The sequence below is a fragment of the Clytia hemisphaerica genome, unplaced genomic scaffold, assembly GCF_902728285.1.
Source record: "Clytia hemisphaerica strain Z4C2 unplaced genomic scaffold, Clytia hemisphaerica genome assembly, whole genome shotgun sequence".
Lineage (NCBI taxonomy): Eukaryota > Metazoa > Cnidaria > Hydrozoa > Leptothecata > Clytiidae > Clytia > Clytia hemisphaerica.
The window spans coordinates 471847-497832 of NW_027103676.1; the positions used below are offsets into that span (position 1 = coordinate 471847).

The following is a 25986-nucleotide window of genomic DNA, read 5'->3' on the forward strand; positions in this document are numbered from 1 at the left end:
AACTATAAAGAAAAATCCTCAAAATAAGACGCTTCATCAATTTTTTTCCATGCATATTTTTAACTTTTTGACAAAAATTATCCTAAAATATTCTTAACGGTATTCTGAGCTCAACCTAACTAAATGTAACATTAATACATATACCTGGTCCGGACATATCCAATATTCCCCAACCTTAGTACTCCCCCGGGAACTTTTCAGACGTATTTTGTGGGTTTGAGACTATACAGAGTATGACATTAAGTATTTAAGCATGAGATAATAATCTTAAAGTTTTTTTTATATCTCGGTTTTATGGTATATCATGCATATCATGAGACTTTGGAATTGCTAGCTGTACTTATAAGAATGTATTTTTTAGTTACGGTATTAAGAATAAAAATTTCTGTCCGAGGAAAGTTTCATACTGGAATCTTTCATGGAAATTCAATCCTGAAATTGCTTTAATTTGATAATTAAAGTTTGAAGTTTGTTGGCATGTATATACTAAACATTCAAATTTTTATTCATGATGAGGTAATTACAAAAGTATGTTTAAGAAAAGTGTAAATGTTTCCAAAAATGCATTAGATAGCCCCCTCCCCTAGCGGTAAGTCTGGTCACGATATCACGTAATTTCTGTCTTCACAATTACGAAAATCAGCAAAGACAATCGCATCACGACTCAAAAATCTTTCAAATCATGATCACGTTTTGACATCTAATCACGCAATCACGAAGAAAAAATGTCCAAACCATGTTATCACGCAAGAAAAAGGTCCTTATCACGCCATTACGAAAACCGAGGATGTTTGGGGGTTTTAAAAACTAATTCGTTTTACAATATTTTTTTGCTGGGTTACAGAGACAGGGGGTTTATAACTTCCATACGTTGTAGATGACATCAAGAAAACATTATTTGACAGCTAGGGGCATTTTATAGGATTGTCTGTTAAGATACTTTATAAACCCTTTAATCTTAAAAAAGGAGATATCATCATGAGGTATTTGAGGTATTTTTCCTTCTTTTCTCAGAAAAAAATAGCAAAAAGTTTTTAGTTTTTTTAATGAATATTACATATTATGTTTTATAAATTTTTATTGACCAAGCTGTAGAAATGCGTGTGTGAGGACGGTTATTCGGGATACGATAAATGATATATAATTTTCATGTTATAATAGTTGTGGCTGCTGTCAATTAAAATCTTAAATGGTAATTGCAATTGGTACTTGGCACTATCATGGAGTATCATTATGTCATCATTGTGTTACTTTCATTTCATTGGTCAAACGTGAATGGACAAAATAACCAAGTTAATTTCCTAGATTTATTGAAAGATGATGCCAAAACTTTTCAACAAGAATTGACAAAACTCGTCAATGAGAACCTTGGTCATGAAACTTTGCAGGTATAAATGTAATTTACAGTGGCGGTGAAAGGGTGTTTGTGGGCGCTTCAAAATCCTTTAAGGGTACCAGTGAAGAATATGATTTGAAATCGCATAAAAGAAATATATTTTAAAATGCTCATTCTTTGCAGGAGAGAAACTCATCATACACATTTTTTCTTTATAAGAACAAACTATATAAGAACGTAAGGCTTCCATGGGTAAAATATCAAGAGCAAGTACACCCCTGTGTCACAAACCCACTGGGACCTCAGGCCCACTGGAAAATTTGGTCAAAATTTGGTCCCCGGTGGGAATAATCCTGGAATTTCAGCCCCACTCGGAAAATGACTTTGATTTCATCCCTATTCGGCATTCAATGTTTTAAAATATTGTACTCCAAAACTATCCCCACTGGATTTTTTAACATTGGAACAATAGAATTTCTATCCCTATCAGGAATTCAATAGGAATGTTTATCCCCACTGAGGAAAAAGGTTCCAGTGGGGCTGTGAGACAGGGGTGTGCAAGTTAAGCACATTTTAAGGCTTTGTAGTCTCTAAAACACCTGATTTTTTAGGAAGATGGACTAAAATCCTCTCAATTTGGTTAAGATAAGATTATGTTAAGAACATTTTAGGTTTAAAACTCAGAAAGTTAAGGCTTCAAAAAAATTTGGATGTCCTTTAATAAAGATATTTTATAGTCATTCTTTGCTATCTTCATATGTATGTTTTTTCAGCAAAACCTTAATGATATGTCTGAAGATGATGCAACTAGCTTTGATGACCAGGCCACCCTCGATAATGTAAGTCGACTCTCGTGTTATATCGTCCGTAACCTAAATCCATTCGCTTCAAGTATGTAGTTTTCCTTCCCCCCATTTTGAAACCAGAGTCGACTTAAGTCGACTTGAAATGACATTGAAACTGTGCCTTTTTAATTTATTTCGTGTATCTGTTGCATGCTACCCTATTCAATTTACAAGGGAAAAAATGCACAAATATGTGAAGATTTCCTTCGAGGTTGAATAAAATGATTCAATTGACTTCCAAATTCAACAAAAACTCTTTTCTATTGCTGCTGCCTTTTTGTAAAACCTATATCTCAATTCGCAAAAGTGTTCAACCATAAAAAGTTGATGACTGCAGTGACGTAGAAAAAAATCATGTACGAAAAACACGAATTCTATGAAATAGGGTATTGAAAATATGAAAAGGAGATTATCGACCCGAAATTTATAGAATCAAATTATTGTCTCACGAATTTCAGTTTGTCAAAGACCTTGCGGGAAAGACGACCATAGCCGAAAACGTATTGAACGAAATGTCGAGTCACATTTTGGACGATTATAAAACGAACAACGGTGATCAAAGACCCATCGAAAGTTGTTGTCAATTTGATGATTCAAAACTGGGATTTGTTTCAGTCTTTGGTGAAAACGTATTCAGATAATTTTCATTTAACTTTTCATAAAAGTTTTAGATTTTTTGATTTTTTTTGAAGATAGGCCCCCAAGCGGTTTGCATGATGTCATGATAGGGACTTTTTTCTAGCGTGATTACGTGATTTGGAATTTTTTTTCATGATAGCGTGATCAGAGGTCAAAGCGTGATCGTGATTTGATTGAAAATTTTTTGTGCCTTTATATGAGATTTGGACTATTTCAAAGGGATGTGTGATTATCTAATATTTTTTGCTGATTTGCTCGATCGTAATAGACGATATCGCGTTTAGATAAATGCAATGCATTCTGGTTTCTCGGGGACCCTGAAGGGAATTATAATCTATTCCAGATCATTATATAATCGACATTATAATTTCTTTGAGAGTCCCCGAGAAACCAGAATGCATTGCATTTATTTAAACGCGATATCGTCTATTGAAAACAAAAGTTTGCGTGATATCGTGATGGGAATCGTGATCAGTGTTACCACTGGGGGGCGGGGGCTCTTTGAAGAATATGAGAATTTTCCTTTTGCACTCCTCCACATCTATTATTTCTTGCTTGGTGTCATTTATTGCTAAAAGAAATCCCTTTCTTGACAGGTTTCGATGAGCGACATTTGTGAGCAAACACCTCCAAGCAATTCGAAAGTCTGTCCCTCTCTTGGAAGTCCTCCATCAGAATCCATTCACTACCTAAAGAAAGAGGATTTGGTCACGAAATGCAAGGATGTTTATAAAGAAGCCAAAGGCGAAGCAAGGAACATTCAATACGACTCTTTAGATGGTTATTCGTTCACTTATCCTGCTTATCAAGATCCTTCACCAATGGAATGCACATGCGCACAAAGGGATCCCAGATTCAGGTTTGATACTTCAAAAAATTCCCGATTCCCGCTTGATGCTGTGGTCACTTGGCAAGTGAATGTATCTTCGCCCGGGTCAACCCATGCCCTGTGAGTGGAATTGAGTACTATGCTTTGATCCAGGGCCCGCGCCACCGGGGGGGGGGGAGCTGGGGGGCCATGCCCCCCCTAATTTTATTTTGCAAAGTAAAATAAAAAAAAAGTTCTCTTCACCTAATTATTTTTTTTCTTTTCTGTGCACGTGCCAATAAAAACGTTAGAACATTTCTAAAAGGGGACAGATGGACACTTAAATAAGTCTAATTATACTCTTTTGTTTTAAACAAACAAACTTGACAGTTTTCTTTCAGAAAATCAGAACAAAAAGGAAGCTGTTTTAGCCAAATAAGACAGGTCAAAATCGAAAATTTTCCGGCCCGTCGGCGCTAACCACCTTAGTCATTATATTTTTGCTGGCCCCCTCACTTTCAAAATCGTGGCTCGGGCCCTGGATACAAGAGTGGGGGGAGATATCCCTGACTCTGTGGTGTGGTTGCTAATACTTGTCAGGTTCGACCATGTGAGGATACACTGTCCTCCTGAGCTGTTCGAGTATAGTAACTATACGCCAGCAGCTCTGTGTGTCGCGAGCACGATTCAGGTAAGCGCAGTGATTTTTCCATCCTAGAATAGTAAATGCTACCTTTGATAAGGTCTGTTGCGTTCATCAGAAGGACTATATCCTATCCACAAAAAGGAAGTCACTGTTCAACCCCGGGGGTAATAATGTCCCCTTTTCTTTACCCCCTAACTAGACAGTCCTTTGGGTGAGTGAGACAGGAGTGTGCACTACATACTATAATTTTCTTCATACAGTTCACGATTGGCAGAAACTTTAGCAGGCAACGAAGGCAGACATTTTGTGATTGTGCTCGATTATTCCGAGAAAATTCAAAACACAATTGACATCATGAGGAAAGTTGCAACGACATTGCTTAAACTTTTTACATCCAAAGATATGGTAAATTGCTAAATGCTAATTTTGTTGAATTTCACAATGACTAATTTCAAAACATTCATTCATATGCCATTCATATATTCCTGATTATAAAAAAAATTCTGGCGTTACCATTCCGGCGGTTTCAGAAGTTTTTCTGTCAACGCCCCTGTGTCACAGACCCGCTAGGACCCCAGCTCTGTCCCCGGTGGGAAAATACCCTGTAATTTCAGCCTCTCTTGGAAATCGACTTTGATTTGATCTCCATTCGAAATTCAAATCAAATTGCACTCCAAAACCATCCCCACCTTGGAACAATAGAATTTTTATCTCCACATTGGGATTTCAATAGGAATTTTTATCCCCACTGAAGGAAAAAGCTCCACTGGGCGTCTGTCAGTTTTCTTTCATTTTCTCTTATCATCACTGTGTACCAAGTTTCAAGTATCAGTCAGAAAAAATATCAGTCAAATCGAACAATTCAAACAGTTAATTTACGGTTTTGGTCAAGTTTACATTCTGGTCTGTAAAATGCCAACCACATAGATGGCTGAACCAAAATTTTGTCAATTATCCATATCTACTTCAAGATCATGGCACTTTTCAACCTTCTTTAAGACTGAGATTTTAAGGGAGTGTTACTAATAATATTACCATATAGCCAGGCCACTAAAGTCTATCGAATCAGCCATAAGTAGACATTGCGCTAAATCTGACCCTGAGATATTTCCACAAGGAATGTTGCCATAGATTCTGCCCATTTTCATCTTTATAGATTTCAGTGAAATTTTATCACGAGGATAATTTGGTACCAGCGGACAAAACAGCAGATTGTTTGAAAATTTCATCACAAGCTACTCCTTATCTCAAAGATAAAATTCTCGGAGAGATTGAGACTAAACAGCCAAAAGGTAAGGAAAATAATTATTGATGAACTGGCTTGTGGCAGCCAAGCGTTCATAGCTTCGTTACTTTTTGATCCTTCGATGTCGGCTCTTCCTATCATCGTGAAGCAGAAAATATTGTAAACTTATTTTCAAGGGAAATGTGCTCTCAAGTATCTAAAGGATGGGTGATCTGCTAAATGTGAAATGCTAAAAAAAAAGTCTTTAGCTGAAGACTGGAGTTAGAATGGATGTGATTTGGTTGGAAAGGAATTTTCAAAACAAATAATAGGATAAGTTATTTTCAAAAACCTCTTCTACTCTGACACCACTAATACAAAATTTCTTATCCTTGCAGGAGACGCAGCAAGCTATTCCAAGGTTTTCCGCGAATCTTTTACTGCTCTCAAGAATGATAACAGCAATCAAACTGGTAGGTGAATTAGTATATGGTCTTCAAGACTAACTGATGTAAAACTTTTTTCTAAACTTGAAGGTTCTTAATAAATTCTTCGCATGTGCTGGTTTGATCTTTTTTAGAGAAACATTTCATCTTTGTCACAAGTGGTCATTACATTGATAATTGGTCAGAGATTGACCAAGTCTTCAAAGAAAGGAGAAAAACGAATTCAGAATGCAATGATATGTACTTTTCGTTGTTATTAATAAATGGTAAGTCACTTTAAATCAGGCACATGCGCAGTAGTTTCGCTCAATATTTTTTGGTACAATTACTTTGACAGGTAAAGCTGGAACTCACCACAAATCATCTTTGGACAAAACAAGAATTTGAGAATCTGATTTACGCTGTCAATTCGGCAAAACTAGTTTTCGTCAAAATCTAAAATTTGGTCACTTAAATTAGGCTTTCACCAAATTTAGCTTTTTAAGTATTTTTGCTACTCACCAAAATTAGTTTACAAAGGACACCCAAACAACTAAAGTTCCATATTACCATTTTCCAAAATCAAGCTATATACTTTATGATTTTTCTGTGACTTTGTTCGCCTATTATTTATTTTATAATTTTAAAATATAATTTTAGATGGCAAACTACCAAAAGCTAATTTCGTCAAAAATAAGAACCTCAAAGAGGGTTGTAATGTAAGTCATGTTTAAATCTGGATCTGGAAGTTTGTGATCTAATTCTTTCTTAAATCAAATTCTATTGTCTAGAAATAATACTCCAATTCTTGCACCTGAGTAGATCAAGTCAGTCCCAGTTAAAGGCATTCACCTTGCAATCCAAGCTAGGGTTATTAATTTATCATTGGTTCAAGTCACCACAAGTTTAGCTAAAAATCTCGATGTTGCAATCAAATAAGATAGGGTTCCCGGCAAACTCTACTAACCTAATAAAGTTTTATTTTCTATAGGACAATTTTATTGATTTTGAGCTTAGTGGAGACAACAATCATTTTACAATCAATTCCAAGATATCTGAAATTCTACCCTCTGGAAGAAATATCGACGATAAAGTTTATTACATCATGCCTATATCTGATCGATTTGGTAGAGGTATTTACAATAGAATCTAGTGTTGACCAGTAGCGTGTTGGTAGGGGGTCAGCGCAGTGGCGTGGTGGGAAAATTTCTCTGGGGTGGCCAAGGCAAATATGGCGCCCTTTTTAAAGATTTTTTGTTTTTGGCGCCCCTCTACGCTCATTATGAACACAAAAAAGGGAGTGTGTGAGCGAAGCGAGCCAGAAAATTTTGAGTTTTTGAGGTAATGAGGGCGCCATTTTTGTTTTCTCTGTCAATCTTTCTATATGGGCGCCTGAAAAATCCTTCTTGGCGTCCCTTATTTTTGGGCGCCCCTTCTCAAAAGGGCTCCGCTGGGGGGGCCTGGCCCCCCTGGCCCCCCCTGCCACCACGCCACTGGTCAGGGGGCTGTTTGTTCAGGGGTTGGCAAAAGACAAGGGGTGCAAAAGTCGCCTCTGATTACTAATTTCGTTACCCCTTTACCTTTTCACACCTAGGAACTAGCAGTTTCAGGTAAAGATATAAAAAAAGTCAAACATTTTCGTACACGCTTCGCTCGTGTGTATTTACTTACGTATTTTACAACGATATTTACTTTTGATAGGGGAAGCCAAAATCACAACTTTGGAAATTGCCTCCTCAATTATGCTCAATTTTAGTCGACCCACCACGATACTGGTGCTACCCCCCCCCTCTCCTAGTGTATATTGTACTATAACTTCCTTTCCGGTTCTAACGTTGGACTTTTTCAGAAGAAAACAGTATACCCCTGTTGTGGAAGTCCAAATTCCCACCGAATTCTAGCTGGAATTAATTCAATTCCAATTTGTTCCAACTTTAGGCACAACGATTGATGCATGTAAAGCAGTGGTGGATAAAAGTTCATCTTCACAAAATCCAATGAAAGGAGTTGTTTGTCTTTCTTTCTTGACCAATGAATTTATTCGCGAAGAATGGAGTCAAACGGAAAATTCTTATTGGTTCCTTATAAAGAGAAACGGTGAGATTGACATGAGAAAAAAAAGAAGAAAAAAAAGAGAAATGAGATTGACATGCAGTCCCGAAAAAAGGATTGACTAAATTTTGTCAACTAATCTAAACTCGATGTCTAAATTTAGTTATACCCATATTTAGTTACTAGCCATAGCTTTCACTAACTGACACCCGCTAGTACAAATGCTTGTAAAAACTAATTAATGCTAATTAAGGCTTTTTAATGCTTTATAGCAAAAGTTTGGAATGATTTGGAATAGTTAGAATGATTCTTCTCAGCATTTTCTTTGAGATATCAATGAATAAGCTAACATAAACGAAACATATTTTTTTTTCTAAAAATGTGAATTACTTTTTACAAAGAATAAAATACGAATCTTAAAACATTAATTAGGAAAAGTGTCCAGGTATAATCAATTACAGACAGTTACAGATACTAAACCAGTCAAAAGACATGCAACTATTATTTATTTCAACCAATTTGAAATATAAATGAAACATAGTAGAACCAAACAACATAAGAAATGCAATGAGCCAGAAACATAACAAGCAGGAACCAAAAATTGACAGGTAACAACGTACTTAGGAGTTTTTCCAACGGTTTAACAAAGGATATCGTGATCCAAAATTGTTTACATTAAATGGATTTACCAGTAATCTAGAAGCTGTAACAGCGTTGTGTAAAGGATGGAAGATGATAGGACGTAACGTGGTAATAGTATCAGTAACAAGGCAATATTGATGAGCAGGAAGCAGGTATTAACAGGAAATAGCGTACATTCAGGACTTTTTCCAACGGCATGATAAGGGATCTCGTAGACAAAATTGTTTACATTAAAAAGATATGCCAGTTATCTTGCAGTTGTAACAGCAATATCGTGTAGAAGGATGGGAAGTCATGACGTAACGTGGTAACAGTAGCAGTAAACGAGGTAACATTGCGTTGTCAAGGTAAACGAATCCTCATTCATAAAAAGCTTAAAGGAAAAATAAGAAACATGAAATTAGATGATATGGCGGTCATCGAAAAAATGCGTTCTCTGTTCGCGTCGCAACGGGTGTTAAAAATTCATGCGGGCAGACGGGCGGTCGAAAACATTCCCGGGTTTTTTTTAATCACGCCAATAACTCAGGGGCGGGTGGTAACGCGAGCAAAACAATTTTTCGATGGTCGTCAGAGCTACCGTGAAAAGCACAGCTCAAAATCATATATTTACGCTGTGCCGACGAATCGAGATTCTATTCATCGCGCAATCAGCGAAGACAAAAGTAACCATGACGACCATCCAAGATCTTGGATGAGCGTCATAGTCGATATTTTTATTCCCGTCGTTGAAAACACAACTTACAAAAAGTCATCAATGCTTTGTAAAAAGAGTCAGTGATAGAGAATCATAACATAAAGTCTGTCTATTATTTCGATTCAATTAAAGTGACATTTCCATAATTAAAAGTTTAGTAATTACTGTTATACATTTGGGGATTATGTAAAAGATTTCTTTCGAAATAAACTCATTTCAACTACACTTGGAGGTTTCTGGGGAATTCGTAAATAGTAAACTGCATACTGATACAGTCTGCTAGAAATTAATATGGTAATATTTGCTCTTCATCTTTGATTTTTTCTACAGTGATTAGATTGACACATGCGCGATAAAATTTCTATTATTTGTCTTCAGAGGTTACTATTTTCTTTGTTAACTTAACCTCTGATACTCAGGGTACGTCAGAGCAATTGAGAAAAAAGCTATACTTTAAAAGAACGAATTGCTTTTCCCAGATTTTTATCCGCATCTCCGAACCGGAAAATCAGCGGAAAATTTGATGGGGGTGGGTGACGCGAATAGAACAATTTTTCGATGACTGCCTATATGGTGTGTGTACTGAAATTTCCTCAAAAATAGTTCACAAAAGTTTCTTTCAATCTTTGATAATAATTTCCCAAATAGTGCCTGGTGAGTATCAAAAAGAACACAGGTTAAACACAAAAGATTAATAAAACCAAGTCTTATAAATGTACACAAAGAAAAAAATATTTGTACTTACTGTTGAAGTACCATGCCATCATAACACAGGTTCTTTAAGCATTCTTGTTGGGAGTAGAGTATGTTGAATGACGATTGTCGAATAAATTTAGTTACAGTGGTATTTCGTTTCCAATTCAACCACCAACATACAATAATCACTTTTGTCCATATTCAATCATTGTTCTACTATTATCATTGCCCCCGCAACGAGCGTAGCGAGTGAGGAGGCCTTCATAGCTTCACGCAAGGATATTGGACAGGAATCTCGAATCTTTGCGCGCGCGTTTGTTCGTATTGTATGTTCCGGCCAATTAAGTGTTCCGCAAAAATATGGCGGTAAATTATACAGCGGTAAATGTTATACACATTTTCATATTACGTTATATGCTATTACCATTATTATATATTGCATTTCATTAGTTTTGATTTAGGATTGAAAAGCTTAAGCGAGTGTTATAAATGCAAATTATAGAAAAAGTATATAATTACACCATAACAAGGATTACAATATTACTTTTGCAAATCAAAACAAACAAAATGGCAGACTGGTTATGATGATGAGCTGATTCGATTCATTGAATGGAAAAAGTGTTTTGTATGTCTAATTTTGTTTCTTGTCTTTAAAACTGAATAAATACTGTAATTTAGTCAGAAGTTCATTTCAGCAATGATTTCAATTCTTTTTCGGGAATCTTTAAAGAAATTTGCTCAAGTTTTCAAATGTACATTTTGTTGATATTTTTGTTCAAACTTATCAAACTGTAATTTATATTGTCTGTTATTTTATTAATAACTACCTTTATTGTTTATAGAGCTTCTTAAGCTTTAAAGACCATTATATGGTCGTAACTCGGGAATATCTTTCTTAACTCGGTAAAACAAGATACCGGCAAAGTACAAAAAAGTAGAATGTAGCATATGAATCCAAAGCAAAATTGAATGTGAATCGATGTAAACAAACTTTTTTTTTGGTCTTCAAAATAGATTTACCTCACTTAGAGTGTTTTCACTGTTTGTTCAGTGTGGTAAATCTATTTGGAAAACCTGAAAAAAGTTTGTATAGGCGCATACATTCAACTTTTTCAGTTGTGATAACCTACGTAATAACTTGCGCTCCAGTAGTTTGGTGAAATAGCTCCAATTCTGGCTTTCCAAGTTAGGAGGGACCTTCCCGAAGGCATTTAACGGTGGTTAGACTAGGCACACAGACAGTCATACAGAAACGGTAAAACAAGATACCGGCAAAGTACAAAAAAGTAGAATGTAGCATATGAATCCAAAGCAAAATTGAATGTGAATCGATGTAAACAAACTTTTTTTTTGGTCTTCAAAATAGATTTACCTCACTTAGAGTGTTTTCACTGTTTGTTCAGTGTGGTAAATCTATTTGGAAAACCTGAAAAAAGTTTGTATAGGCGCATACATTCAACTTTTTCAGTTGTGATAGCCTACGTAATAACTTGCGCTCCAGTAGTTTGGTGAAATAGCTCCAATTCTGGCTTTCCAAGTTAGGAGGGACCTTCCCGAAGGCATTTAACGGTGGTTAGACTAGGCACACAGACAGTCATACAGAAACACCATAAAGTGAAAGTATATAGCTATAAACTCAAAAAGTCTAGCTTCCTGAAGGCACATATCTTCATTGTCTGCGCTGCGATCATCTTAATGGATTCAATCAGCTTTTAGTTTGGAGAAAAGATTGCATCATGAAAAAGTACTATGCACTTTAAAAAAAATTAGGCGCATTTCAACTTTTCTCGACTGTACGTCTGAATGGACCACAATGGCATATCTTTATTTTTCTTTTGACCAACAACATAAAAGATTTTGCTTGAGAAGTACAATCAAAGCGTAGGCGAGTGGAGTCCGGGCCTTAGCTAGGATTGGTTTCTATTTCGCCCTATTTAAGATGGCGCAGAACTTTTTGATAAATTTTATCCGCAGTATCCTCTTGACTATTGTTTATTAGGCAAAGTAGCAATAGAGAATCAATCAATCAATCAATCAGTAATTAAATCAATCAATAATCAAATCAATTAATTATTCCTGATTATTTTTTATGTTTCAATCTTTAAAGCATTAAAAGCTTTATCTCGTCAACCTGTTCCGACAAGCTCGTTTCTTGAACCCGTCTTACATTTAAAATCTATTCCATGTAAATTGGAAGTTTGTTTTGCTACCATGTACAAACCACTCTCAAGGAAGATACTCTCGGGTATCTAATAAACGTACATGTACGTTTATTAATTTTAACAAAAATTTTCCTCAATTTCAAGTGCCTACTTTTGTTTCTAATGATAAATATCCATCTTTGACTTTTGAGGTTTGTTCTACTCGTCAAAAGAAAGCAAATTACCCAATATTTACCCCCTAACCTCATTAAAAAGATCCTTCAATTAGGTTTGCATGCCTCCATTTTCGACCCTGTACGTTTATTCGCTACTGTACGTTTATTAGTTACTCGAGTAGTCTAATTACTCTGATATGGTTTCCACATGATAGCAAAAATGAATGCCAATTTAAGTGGAATAAACTTTAGCTTGCAAAACATAAGAGTCATTTCTTTTTAATTAGATTTTTTCATGTCTTCGTCGAAACCTTAATTATAACTAGGCCATCGTTTTTATTTATTTAGATGGAGTGTTATTGTTATTATTTTCAGGAAAAAAGAAAATCTTTTATTTCTTCGTTTAACCAAACGTGTAGTTACTTACTATTTTTTTGTCCCCATGCATTTCTTATAATCTTGCAATTGACATTGTTATGATTATACAATTTATTATAGAATTCTTTAAATATTATATTGCTGCGGTGGCATGTTAGTGTAAGCTATGTACTAGTTTTAATCATTGTTCATTATTGGGGACAAACTGTTTGGGTCGAAAAATGAATCAATCTCCTACTGAATGTCTAAGACAGGAGACAGATTGTAATTTGACTGTCAGCAAATTCACTGATTGGTATATGTATATATCTTGTTTAATCCGAAAGTCAAAAGTAAATGCGTATAAGTATTTTGACTGCAGGAGGAGAGAGCTTGAATTTAAAAAAACTTCCCGAAACTTCTCCATTCCATTTCCTGCATGTTGACCAATCGGGCAAAATTCTACAAACGGAATAGAATCTACTGTCGAAAGCTGAGTAAAATGCCCGCGGCGCCTGCTATTATAAAGAAAAAGTTTTTAGGCTAGCAACTGCCGTCCCGGAAAAAAACCGAACATTTACGGAAGAGACTAACTACGGGTAGGCTTGCGCGACAAAACAAAACAAAACACGCAAAGATTCGAGATTCCAGTCCAATATCTATGCGTGAAACTATGAGTGCCTCCTCGTCGCTGCGCTCCTGTGGGGGCAATGAAACTATGAGTGCCTCCTCGTCGCTGCGCTCCTGTGGGGGCAATAAAGCTTACTTGAAGTTCAGATTCCTTCTTTTTTTTATTCACACGATTCTAAATTTTTTTTTCTCGAATTTTTTACTTTTTATTTCTACACAGGCCAAACATTCATACACCCGAAATTCGGACAACCACTTGGATCAGATGAACTTTCTCGGACAGTTAGTATTTTACAAACCGAATCTTCACAAAGTTTCAAAGATGAAGTTTACAATAATATGATAAGGTAAACCTTTCTTTTAAGACTCTTTTTTGTATTTTATTTATCCATGACATAATCATCATATCGCCACAAATTTAATTTGGTCGTAGAATATTAAAAAATAACCGTATGAGAGCGATGTTTGATTAAAAAGACTATTTATATGGGGGGATTCGAAATCTACCAATTTACCAGAAAATATCTTGAGATCTAAATCGTATTGCTCTACCACTAGCGGCGTTCCCGGGTCAAAGACATTATCACACGTAATGAAACCAATATCTCGAGGGCCTTTTGGAGCAACCTCACAAAACAAAACATTGACTTATACTTGGAAAGCTGTTCCAAAGTCTGACTTCATTATGACCATTGTGACGTCATCTGATTACGAAAAGTCCGAACTCAAAATCACCAATCAAGGAGGGAAAGAAAATTACCATCGCATTGACTTGATTCCAGATAATTACGCGAATGATTTGTGCAAATACAGTAGTGAACATGTTGCTACAAAAGGTACTTCTTTTTTCCTGCCGCTGTTGGCATATGCCGACAAAATCATTTTCGATTTCTTTGCCGGTATCGGCATTTGCCGACAAGAGTGATCTGGACCTGTTGCCAGTAGACTCTCTCTAGCTCGGAAAATCTAAATCTTAAAAATCTAAAAATCAAGGCTCTAATTTACTTTTAGAATATAGAGTTTTAACATTAGACTTAAAACCTTACGACCTTAGGTTCCCAGGATCCCCAAAAGTTCAGAAATTGTTCACATGAGGCTTAGATCATAGCTTAGGAACCATCGAATCCCTCTAAAATTGAAATATCAAATGAAATAAAGTGAAGTTACTGAAATCGAAATTCTCGCATGAACTTTAAGTTCTGTAGAAAACTATCACTATATTTTGAACTTTCAATGTAGCTATAATTTCTACTCTTTTTCAAATTTTATTTATTTTATTTATGTGGAACGACATCAAATTTCTTCCAAAGTTTCATCAAAAGGGTCTCTAGAGAATCGATGACAAGGTTCTATGAAAAATTGACTTTTAATGTGTTAGAAAGATGATTTCGAAAGAGGGTTGTTCTCCCAAATGTTTAAATAGAGAGTTTATGTATTTGTGTTTTTCTGCGAGGGAGATGGTTAGCTTCTGATTTGACTAGCTCCTGATCAATTTATTTTTGATTTATTTTTGATTTATTTTTGATTTATTTTTGATTTATTTTTGATTTATTTTTGATTTATTTTTGATTCATTTTTGATTTATTTTTGATTTATTTATGATTTATTTATGATTTATTTTTGATTTATTTTTGATTTATTTTTGATTTATTTTTGATTTATTTATGATTTATTTATGATTTATTTTTGATTTATTTATGGTTTATTTTTGATTTATTTATGATTTATTTCTGATTTATTTTTGATTTATTTTTGATTTATAAAATTGTGTACGAGATTTATTTCAGTGATCCTCGATTTTTTCGGGTCAGAACTTCAGTCACTCTGCCGTCCTCAAAAGTGTAAATACATAAACTCGCTGATATTTGAGTGAATGGTATTTACACTTTTGAGGACGACAGAGTGACTGAAGTTCTGACCCGCAAAAATCGAGGACAGTAAAAGAATGTAAACTAGCTGATACTTGAGTGAATGACATGAATATGAAACTCTCATTTTTTCCAGATCTTTCGGTTATCAAATTCCCAGCAGATGCTTTTCAACGACCAAGTTTTTACTTCAAACTTGAAACTAATGAAACTGTAAAAGAATTGAATGATTTGTTTACACCTGGGAACACGGCAACCCCTCCTGATGAATTGTTCAAGGTTTGATAACATATATTTTCTTTATTCGCACCTGAAGGGGATTAATTTTCGCAAGAAAAAATCTTAGTACTCGCGAAAATTTTGATAACACTGCTTTTAGAAAAATGAAAGAAATTAGTTGAAAAAGGGGGAGATTCGCGAAAATAAATGAAACTATTTTTGAAATAATGGTCTCACGAAATATGCGCTCGCGAAAGTTTAAGGTCATAAATGTTTGATTCATCATTTTTTCAATACGGGCTTTGCCTTTTTTCAACCCCGGCTCCCGGGAGCTGGCAGGCTCTGAAAAACCTTTTTTCATTTCTGTTGACTATGTCTTAAATTATAATGTTTTACAACTTTTTTTTCGACAGGACATGGATGTGTTCAACCATCTTCGTCAGTCAGTGCAAGCTACACATTTGATGGAGGGATATTGGAAAAATGACACATCTGAAGCTGCAAAGAACACGTTAACAAGGTTCTTATATTTGATATAGTGACCAGGTAGCTCAGTCAGTAAAGTATTCGACTCACAATCCAAGAGTTGTGGGTTCGATTCCCGGTCCACCAACTCAGTGAATGAGTAGCTTAGATTGGGTAATCCGATCTAAGCGGAAAGTTGCTGAGAGATGAATATAGGTGTTTTACCTCAGCATTCAATTTCCCGGGTGTAGCCCAAATAGAAAAGGGAAAAGACTTCCTCACTCCCGGCTCTGCCGGCAGCCACCAGATGAATATACTTATTTACTCTATTTGATTTATATGATATAATTTAGTCGTAAGTGACAAGGCGAGATTACATTGAAATTCCACTGAGTTATACATTTTCGAGATAGGGGTATAAACGGGAAATCTTTGGCTTTGGGTCCTATCATTGTAACGTTCAATGGCCAAAAATTTAGCTGTTTATACCCGTCATTTTCACCTCTAGATACATTGGTATGCATAATGGCTTCTTTCGAACGTTTCCTGGACATTTGATGAATCCTTCATACGATCCAAGAGCTCGACCATGGTGACAAATTTACTCTTTATTCAGCTTAGTCTCAATCAAATCGAACTTAGTTTTATAGATGGAAATGAGTTTATATTTAATGTGGAAAGCTAAGTCATCTTGTAGATTGCGTCTCTTGATTGCCAACTGGATCAGCTATTTTTCCCTATATGGGGTGGGGATTTGTTTAAGGAAACCCTCGTTTGTGACGCTGTTGTCTTACAGCTCAGCCAGCAAAAAAAGAAACAAGAAAAAACTTAATTTGATCATCAACCCCTGTAAATCAAGGTCTTTCTAACTGCGTATCTTTAAATGATATTCTATTCATCTAGGTATCGATTGATGATTGCACAAAAAGGAATAACTTTAACAACACCCTATCCAGATGCCTTTACCGGTGAAATTGTCATGACGCTAGGGAAAGTTCTACTGAAGTAAGCAATATCATTCAAGGTTTGCTCCAATTCCTCTAGAACTTATAATTGTGCTAATTTCACTTAAATGTTCGAGTTGAACACAATTCTCAATCAAAGGTCATCAAAACATGCAATAAATTTTTTGTATCATTACGTCAGTTTTCTCACATCAATAAGTTTGAATCAATCTTTGCCAATGATCTCTATATGACGTTTTCAAGCTTCAAGCTATTTGACCAAGACTTTATTTAACACAATCACTTTATCTTTACTTCTGATGTTAAAGAGGAAAGAAGTCAGTAGAAAAAGCAGGGAACATTGCTATGGATTTCAAACCACTCTACTTCAAAGAGTTACTAGAAAGATCGATCAAAGAGTGTGCATCTGGGTAAGTGCTGGCTTAGTATTTTTATTCACTTTTTGATCATTATAAAGTCAAATATCCTTAGCTATTCTCTGTGGCCGTGGTGCAAAGTTAGACCATCCGGATACGGTATGCAAGGACGTCGAGAGTAAGAGTAAATTCTATCGTGGGTTCAATCCCCAGCCGGGTCCTACCAAAGACTTCGTACTTGACTTGCAGTTCAGCAATTAAGAGAAAGATCAAGGGTAATTAGAGCAATCCAGGAAGAAAGAGTGGTGCCCTCCTTTACCTTCGAGTAGACAGATATTATGAAAAGGGAGCCTTCGGGTTGCCTCGACTGCGGTCGCAGGCTTACTTACTTATCCTATTTAGCTCACGACCAAACTTTACCAATGATAACGGTGGACATAAACTTGCTCTTTTTCCAAGAAATCTATCCTAAGCAACCTGGCAGCATCTCAAAGTAAACTCAATTTAGAGACAACCGTTTAAGTTTTTCAGACTTGAGAACTTTAATATTTCTTTTACAGAGCATGTGTTGTGATTGATCGAAACGGCTTCGTAGTTTATCAATCGAGTTTTATGGAAGAGAATGAAAATTCAACCCTCGAAAATCAACACATCGTGAAGATGGTAAGTCACAGAAAGAATTGCTTGTTTAAACCTTAACAATGCCTACATAAAACAAAAGGTTTTGAAAGGGACTTATTTTGCGAAAAAAATTTCTAATATTAGTACTATCGTTCAACTATCTTAACATTAAAAACCATCGAGCTACCAGGTGGGGTACTAGTGTTGGCGGATGAGGGGTATGTGTTGGCGGGACCTCCGAAAACCGACCCTTAGAATGATTTTTACTGAAAAGTTGACCCTTAGAGAGACTTTTTTGAAAAATTTTCTTCCACTTTTGAAAAAAGTCCTACCCTTAGAGAGACTTTTTTACAATTTTTTCTCTCAAAACCAAAAAAATTTCCTAGAAATTGTGAATTTTCATACCCTTAGAGAGACTGATTTTTTCGACCCTTAGAGGACTTTGAATATTGAAAAAACCGACTCTTACCTGGGACTCATGGAGGTGAAAAAAGGTACCTTTACCAGCGACTCTAAATACTCTTAACTCCACGGAAAGGTAGTACCCTAGCCTCAACGTTCAACGGGGCCATTATCTCCTTCCTCTTGGACGATGAAGAGGGAAAAAATCATGAATTTGTAAATTAGATTATTTTATGAACTGTATATGGTATGTACACCAGAAAGCGTCAAGAAAAATAAGAATTGTTTCATGAATTTTCCCGGGGGGGGGAGGGGGATATTTGGGCAAAAGCAGTGCGGGGATGTGTCGCTGGTAAAGGTACCTTTTTTCACCTCCATGAATCCCAGGTAGGGTTGCAAAAACACCGAAATAGACAAATCAGTCCCTCGTAGGGTACCTTTTTGGGGGAAATTGGAAAAATATGGAAATTTTTGAGAGCATTTTGGAATTTCAGTCCCATTCAGGGTCACTTTTTCATAAAAACGAGTTCCACGTAGGGTCCATTTCTCGAACTTCAGCGGCACAACCCCGTCGGTCAGGCCAAAAAATTAAGAAAATGCTTAAGAATATCACCATCATGAAATTTGGCAACATAACCTAAGAATACCATTTTTAGAGTATATTTAACTGTAAATTTCCAGTTTCACAAAAATGTCATTTAATTTATCGGAAGTGTATTCGTGCTCAATCTAGGTAGATTTTTTATCCTAACCTAAGAATACCGAAAAAAGTTAAGAATATCCATGATGAAATATGGAAATCCATTGCATTATTATAAAAATAGTGTATATTTTCTGGAGAATACCCCCGAAGAAATGTACCATCAGGAATAATTTTCTGAGAGGTTATCGTCCAGAGGGGCATGTCTGCAGGAATGATTTTTTTGTCCAATCTTAAGACAGTAATTTTTTCATTTTAGCATGGTAGACTCGCAAAGACGATGATTGAGAATGGAGTTATGATAAAAAATTATTGTTTGGAATTCCGAAACAATGTAACCGTAAAAGAATGGTTTTACTCTGTAAGTTTCAAAAACCAACTCAATTAAGAAAATCGTCTACTTAAGTTTAGCTTTATGATTAAAATATGATTTCTGATTTGTACGTACCGCGCTCTATCTAAAGAGATATTGCGAATGTGACGATCTGACCTGGTTGTTCAACCAAAACATTCGAAACTGCGTTTGCCTTTTACTTGGAAACAAATGTATATTGTTTATGTATTTGATTGACAGTTGATTTTGGTGCGACTGTTTGTTTTAGCCAATCACTGTGCGGAAAAGCTCATTTAAAATTATTCGAAATCTGAATGAAAAAGATCAAATCCGTGCGACAACCTGAGCAGATTATCTTACGGAGCGATGGCCTTTAGAGTGAATGCGTGCCATGCGTGGAGTATCAGAATCTGCTCGGAGATTAGTTGTAACCTATTTATCACTTTCCTTCCTCTTTTTCAGCTTGACCACGTGATAGAAGCGAAATCGTATAGCAAGGGGTGTTTGAAGGATTATCATGTGGTACCGATTATCGATTCCAATCTTTTATTGTTGTATGTTAATGATCGATGTGATGTTAAAGAGAAATGTACTTGCAGAGAACCGATAAACGGGGTAATTGTCAATGTCGAACAAAATACCACATATGTTTTAGTATGGGAAGCAGTTTGTGATTTACATTCTTTCAAACAACATTCATTTTCAATTAATTTCCGCCGGGGAAAAATCAATTTTTCGGTTTGACATTTAAAGTCTAAAACTTGCGGCGATCTCCAAGGACCCTTCAAGAAAGTGGATATTATTTTCACCACCTACTTAATTTTATGTTATATTTTTCAGGAAAGATTTGGAAATTGTTCGAACGATATCAGCGAAACAAATTGTGAATGTCCTTGCATACAACCCGTTACTTGTCTCAGTGATCTTCGAATTACGTAAGTAAACGAGTGTTCTGGTGATATGCCGGACACAAGCTCTCCCGCGCAGTTCGAGTGGCGTTACCATCGTAACTGTTTGTCGCGTGCAAAAAACTAGCAGTATCTGGACAGCGCTGAATGTATTTGAAAAAGGAAGAGTTGCTGCTTTGTAAAGAATATATGCGTTTTTTTATAAGAATGGTGTTTTTTTTCCGTTTCACAATTGATATTCTTAACTTTTTACGAAAAATCATCCTGAAATATTTTTTACGGTATTCTAACGAAAATCCAACCATAAATTTACCTTGTATTACACGCCTGAAGCAAAAAATGGCCTTTTTTAAAAGTATTGAGCCTTACTTCGGGATATTTGGCTATTTACAGTTAAAAAGCTCTGAAAATGACGATCATGTTGCCGAATTACATGATGGTACTCTAAAGGTCCCAAATAGTAGGGGGAGGGGGGGGGTCTGAATAAAAGGGGGTCCGAAATTTTTTCAAAATCTTATGAACGGGGGAAGTTCGAATAAAAGCGGCTAAAACCAGGCTATTTGCTATTTAGAGCAATTCTTTTTAAGATAATCTAACCATGGAAGACGATAGCCTTTAAACCAAAGAGCATAAATACGTTATAATATCAGGGGTTGTCAAAGCAAATTTTTCAGAAAACGAGCTCAAATGCAACCCTTTGAGTTGCTACCATAGTATCAGAGATTGAGTTTTCAAAGAATATACTGTAATGATTTTGGCCTGTGCTTTTCACGGTATGGAGTTGCTTAAAAAATTGTGTATTCACATTAAATTTCCTTTTTTAACAGATCCAATACGCTTGAATGCAATCCAGAAGATAAAAGAAAAACAGATTTCTCAGGGATATGGTACACAGGTGATGAAACTCAGTTAGATCTTTGTATGGATCCCGAATGCAAAACACGGTAAGTACAAAGTGCATAGTTTTCTCTTTCCTACAGAAATTTTCACCAATATCTAATGGTGATTGAAAAATGAAATTCTGAAAGCTGTTAACGTCGGCCATTTTCCGATCACAAGCTATTTTCTATGCCTTTAGAAGTAATCTTCTGATATTTTAACTGGTTATATGGAGCGGAAAAGGGGGTAATAGAAAGATAGTGATAGTAGCATGAAGGTAGAGCATTCAGCCAGGTCATCCCAAAATGGTACTTGATGCATCTCTGCTTGATGCTCATCAACTAAAGAGACGGATCAAGGGTAAGTGGAAAAATCCATGGAAAGGAGGGGCGTCCTCCCATATCTTAGGGTGGACAGCTAGACTGTGGTCGCACATTTACTTAAAATATTGACCATTGATAATGGGGAAAAAAAGAAGTAGCTATTCTAATATTAACAAGAAGCCGAAGCGGCATGAAGGCCCAGCTGACGTGGCAATAACCAGATGTCGTTCGTATCGGAGCCCCCCCCCCCCCAGCGGACCCTCAATTCACGCAATCACGCAATTTTTTTTTGAAATTCACACATTCATGCAAATTTACCTCGAGTTTCACGCAATAACCCGATTTTTCAGGAAGTCGGGAAGAATCGGGGAAACATTGAAAAATCGGGAAAACTGCACATGATCGGTGGAAAAAAGGGAAAATTCACGTATTCACGCACAAAATGGCCCAGAATCACGCATTCATGCAATCAAAAAGTGAATTTTCACGTTCACGCAAATTTTTTCAATTCAAGCATTCACGCATTTTTTTTCCAATTTTCACGCATTCACGCAACCGAAAATGCCCATTCACACATTCACACAAACCACTGGGGGGGGGGCGTATCGGGTACCTTAAGAGAACCAATATTTGCGGAATCTTATTGTTGCAATTTTAGGGTTTGAAAGAAAACATCGAGTCTTAGAATCCTAATTAACATTTTCGGCAGAGATTGAAATACGGAACATTCAAAAATTTAAAAAAGTTCGAAAATTGGCTGAATGAAAAAAAAAGAAAAGATACCAGCTGCGCTGGAAGGTCAGAAATGATAAATGATACGCAATATATGTATATAATAGATTTACTTTATGTTTTTGTTACTAGTATAAAAGAAAAAATCGGTTTAGATTGATTCACAAACTTCAAATATTAAATGTTGACCGTCAACGTTCAGAAGTATAGATTTAACGCATAGCATCATGAAAAAACATTCCAATTCAAATTTACACGTGAGCTGCATTTTAGTATTCTTTAATGAGTTTACTTGGGAAAATTCTCTGTCAGGTTTGAAAAATCCAACCACCGACCGTTTTTAGTTCAGAGCGATAAATCCAAAATTGACCATTTTCACGGGTAGCATCATGAAAAAGATTCCAAACTTATTCAAAATTACACATGAGCTGCATTTTAGTATCCTTTAATAAGTTACAGCATAACTTTACTTGAAGAAATTCTCTGCAAGGTTTGAAAAATCCAGCCACCGACCGTTTAGAGCGATCGATCCAAAATTGACCATTTTCACGGGTAGCATGATGAAAAACTTTCCAAACTTATTCAAATTTACACATGAACTGCATTTTAGTATCCTTTAATGACTTACAACATAAGTTTACGTGGAAAAATTCTCTGTCAAGCTTGAAATATAAAACTCCAACATCCAAATGCTCCCTGACCTGACTCCATCTGTCCATCCATCTCGAAAACCTTGAAAAATACTTTGCCATAAAGAGAATGAAATTTGACTTTACTGCCAATTCAATCCAATATAAGAGTAGGTCAAACATCGTGCGGGTAGGCGAGGCAAAAATTCTAAATCGGCCGCTGGTTTAGCCTGGACTACTGGACTTGTTAATTTATTGCGCGCACAGGCCCCGACAAAGCCAAAATCTTTTCGGTCAGTTGCTTTTTAAAGGCCCACTGGGCCAAAAAGGATTTTATTTCACTAAAATCCTTTTTAATCATATCAAATTTTTATTTTTTACAGTTATACTTTGAGCGAATGTAATCGTTTCAAAGCTGGTTGCAATTGGTGTCATAAATATCCGAACGGAGCGTCTGCGACTGACGATAAAAAATATTGTGAATACTCCGACAAACCATGCTTCCCAGATTTAATTCCTAAAACAAGCCCTTCACCCCCAAAGAAACCTGGAGATAAAGATGGACTTTCCAAAGAAGAACTAGCTGGAATAATAGTTGGCTGTTTGATATTCATTTTCATTATCTTGGCAATTGTTTACTTTAAACGGAAGAGCATCAATTGTGAACCATCAGCAAAATCTGAATCAACAATCGAAACGAATAACAACGCTGTCAGTAACGCACCAACACTACCTCGACAACAAAAAGCTTTTACCAACTTTGCTTATGTTGATCAGAATGACCCTGATTCGTTTTCACCGACTGGTGCACCAAAAACACCGCTCCCACCAGAGGAAGATCCAGTTGCACAAGTTGACGAGGACCAATCTAATATTAAAGATGGCAAACTTCCCGATGTTGTTATGAAAAATTCTAATGACAGTGAATTTGGAGCTTGAATTGAAACCAAATTTCAAGAGTTTCAAATACAAAACAATATCATCATTAAAATTGAGCATGAACTTTAGTTAAAAGATGTGTATACCTCCCTCTACAGATGTGTAGGCTATCTGGATCCACATATCTTTATAAATCGGAAAATCTTTCCTTTGAGCTGGAACGAGGTCCCGGGGAGGGGGAATGTACGTGCGGCCCAAAATAAGGCCTTTAAAATTGGAACCTTACAGTGCAGAGAAGATTTATCCAACCAATGCATTTGTTTGAATTTTTTTTACCATTTTAAGGCAAAATATGATCAAGTTTTTAAATTGTATACCCTTAGAGCAGTACTGCCTTAGAGTGCACTTTGGCAAGCTTGGAAAAGGGACCCTTAAGGGCTCCTCGTACGGTCATTTACCTCTAGCGCCCCCCCCCCATCGGAAATGTGGAGTTAGATCACTTGATGACAACACTGTTAACGAAAAGTAAAACTCAAGTCGAAAGAATGGATGGTTTGAGAAGCAAAAGGCTGAGAAACTAGGCTCAAAGACCTTGCAACGTGTAAAAAAGATTTACACTCGATGAATTATAAGCGACAGGGCTTAAATCACATCAAACGAAGGGTATACCTGGGGGGTACCTAGGCAAATGGAAGGTACGGTATGTGCCGCCCTTAAGGGTACCTTTTTTGGATTTCCAAAGATTGAAATTTGGTCAAAATTGGTCAAATTTGTCCCGGTAAGGGTCGTAAAATTCACAAAATTAGTCCCGGTAAGGGTCAGATGGTCGAAAGTCGGCGGCACCCCCCCCCCGTCAGCTCGCAACCCTAGTACCACCCCCCCCCCCCCCGAGGGTATTTAACCAGGTTGGTCAATGTGTTTAGATTGCAGTAAAATTTCTGTAAATAATCTTTTCCATTATCTTTATTAAGGATTCTGCATTTTTTGTATGTCTGAAATAATTATGTTGAGTAATATTAGATGATTTGTGGTAGAATAAAAAGGTTTTTCAACCTATGTAGACGAAAACCTGGCAAAGTCCAAGAACTTATTTTTATGGATTGGTGAAATGAGTAGCTCGTGTAACAAGGAGCTTTCAACTAATGATTATAGTAGGGTTGAAAGCGTCAAAGGGGTTGCCTTGGTAACTCAAACTTCCATCTCTGTATTTTCTTTAAGAAACATTTTTCCTTAGATAATGAGTATCTCAATCAAGAAGTCAATGTTGCTTGCCAATATAAAGAATGGCTGAAAGAAGTATTTGTGGAATTTGATAATCATTCATTTTCTATTCTTAGAAATTAAGAAAGGGAACTCATTTAGTAGTTTAGTGATTAAAGTATGATGGTATTAAGGTACCAGCAGTTTGGAGTTCGGTTTGCATTCGAGTAAGTATGAAGCAGTAGTCTTTTTTTTAATTACTTTTGGTGTTGAAAATGAATAGATAAACCAAAAAAGTCAAGGTTCCTAAATTAGCAATTTGGTACCGATAGTTACTTGTTTACCTTTTTACTGACCGACGCGCAACATATTACGTTTTATAATATACAACTATGTTATATCATAATATCATAATAATATATTACAAACGGACGATAGCCTCGTCTTGCTCCACTTTTTACTGGTACCGTAGCAGAATAGAAGAACACGAACCAAGGGGTTTGGGTACAAGCTTGAAAAATGAGGTGAAAGTTTATTTACACCCCTGTCTCCCAGCACTGGTGGAACTTTTTCTAACAGTGAAGGATAAATATTTCCATCTATTGTATTCTATTCTATTAAATTTCGAATGGGGATGAAATCAAAGTCAATTTTCCATAGGGGGTTGAAATTTAGGGTATTTTTCCTAACGGGAACGAAATTTCGGCCAAATTTTCTAGTTGGGCTTGGGTTCCGGTGGGTCTACAGAGTTATTAGTTTAATGATGACGTCTGTTATTTTTACGTTTCCAATGGGGTTTAGTATCATAGAAAAGTTCTCCATCTTGATTTCTAAACAAAGCTACTATCATTCGAGATCATCGTTTCTCAAAGGTGGGGACGATTTCGTTGTAGTATGAGAATATCAAACTGTAAGATCATATCATAGGCCCCATGGAGCCGTTTGAAGTAAGATGGCCAAACTTTTGAGATCAGGGTTGAGCGACGAAGAAATCTTTCACTTTTACGACTTCTCAACACCATTTTCCTAAGAATTCAGGTGTTTTAGAGTCCGCAAAATATTCTTCACTTGTTCTTAATTTTTGGCCATCAAAACCTTTTGTTCTTATATAGTTTATTCTTATAAAAAACGTACATCTAATCTGACAAAAAGATTTTTTGACTTTTTTTTGAAGGGAAGAAATACTAATCA

The 25986-nt window shown here is 36.1% G+C and overlaps 1 protein-coding gene across 2 annotated transcripts; it reads left to right on the forward strand.

Moving 5' to 3' along the window:
• Positions 1-1091: 1091 nt before the first annotated feature.
• On the forward strand, positions 1092-23969 carry LOC136803618 (VWFA and cache domain-containing protein 1-like). 2 transcript variants are annotated; one of them, XM_067060341.1, is made up of 24 exons: positions 1092-1388; positions 2110-2175; positions 2640-2810; positions 3417-3679; positions 4535-4679; positions 5431-5566; positions 5898-5972; positions 6080-6211; positions 6585-6643; positions 6916-7057; positions 7863-8021; positions 13536-13662; positions 13874-14151; positions 15320-15462; positions 15816-15922; positions 16376-16459; positions 16771-16872; positions 17141-17242; positions 17749-17851; positions 19171-19272; positions 19708-19860; positions 20086-20180; positions 20981-21097; positions 23100-23969. In XM_067060341.1, exons 1-24 carry the CDS (start codon positions 1221-1223, stop codon positions 23653-23655), a joined length of 3585 nt encoding a protein of 1194 aa, XP_066916442.1. In that variant the 5' UTR covers positions 1092-1220; the 3' UTR covers positions 23656-23969. The 2 variants fall into 2 exon arrangements, with proteins under 2 accessions (XP_066916442.1, XP_066916443.1); XM_067060342.1 differs by lacking the exons at positions 6080-6211; positions 6585-6643; positions 6916-7057 and having other exon boundaries at positions 1134-1388; positions 23100-23750.
• The last annotated feature ends 2017 nt before the right edge of the window (positions 23970-25986 follow it).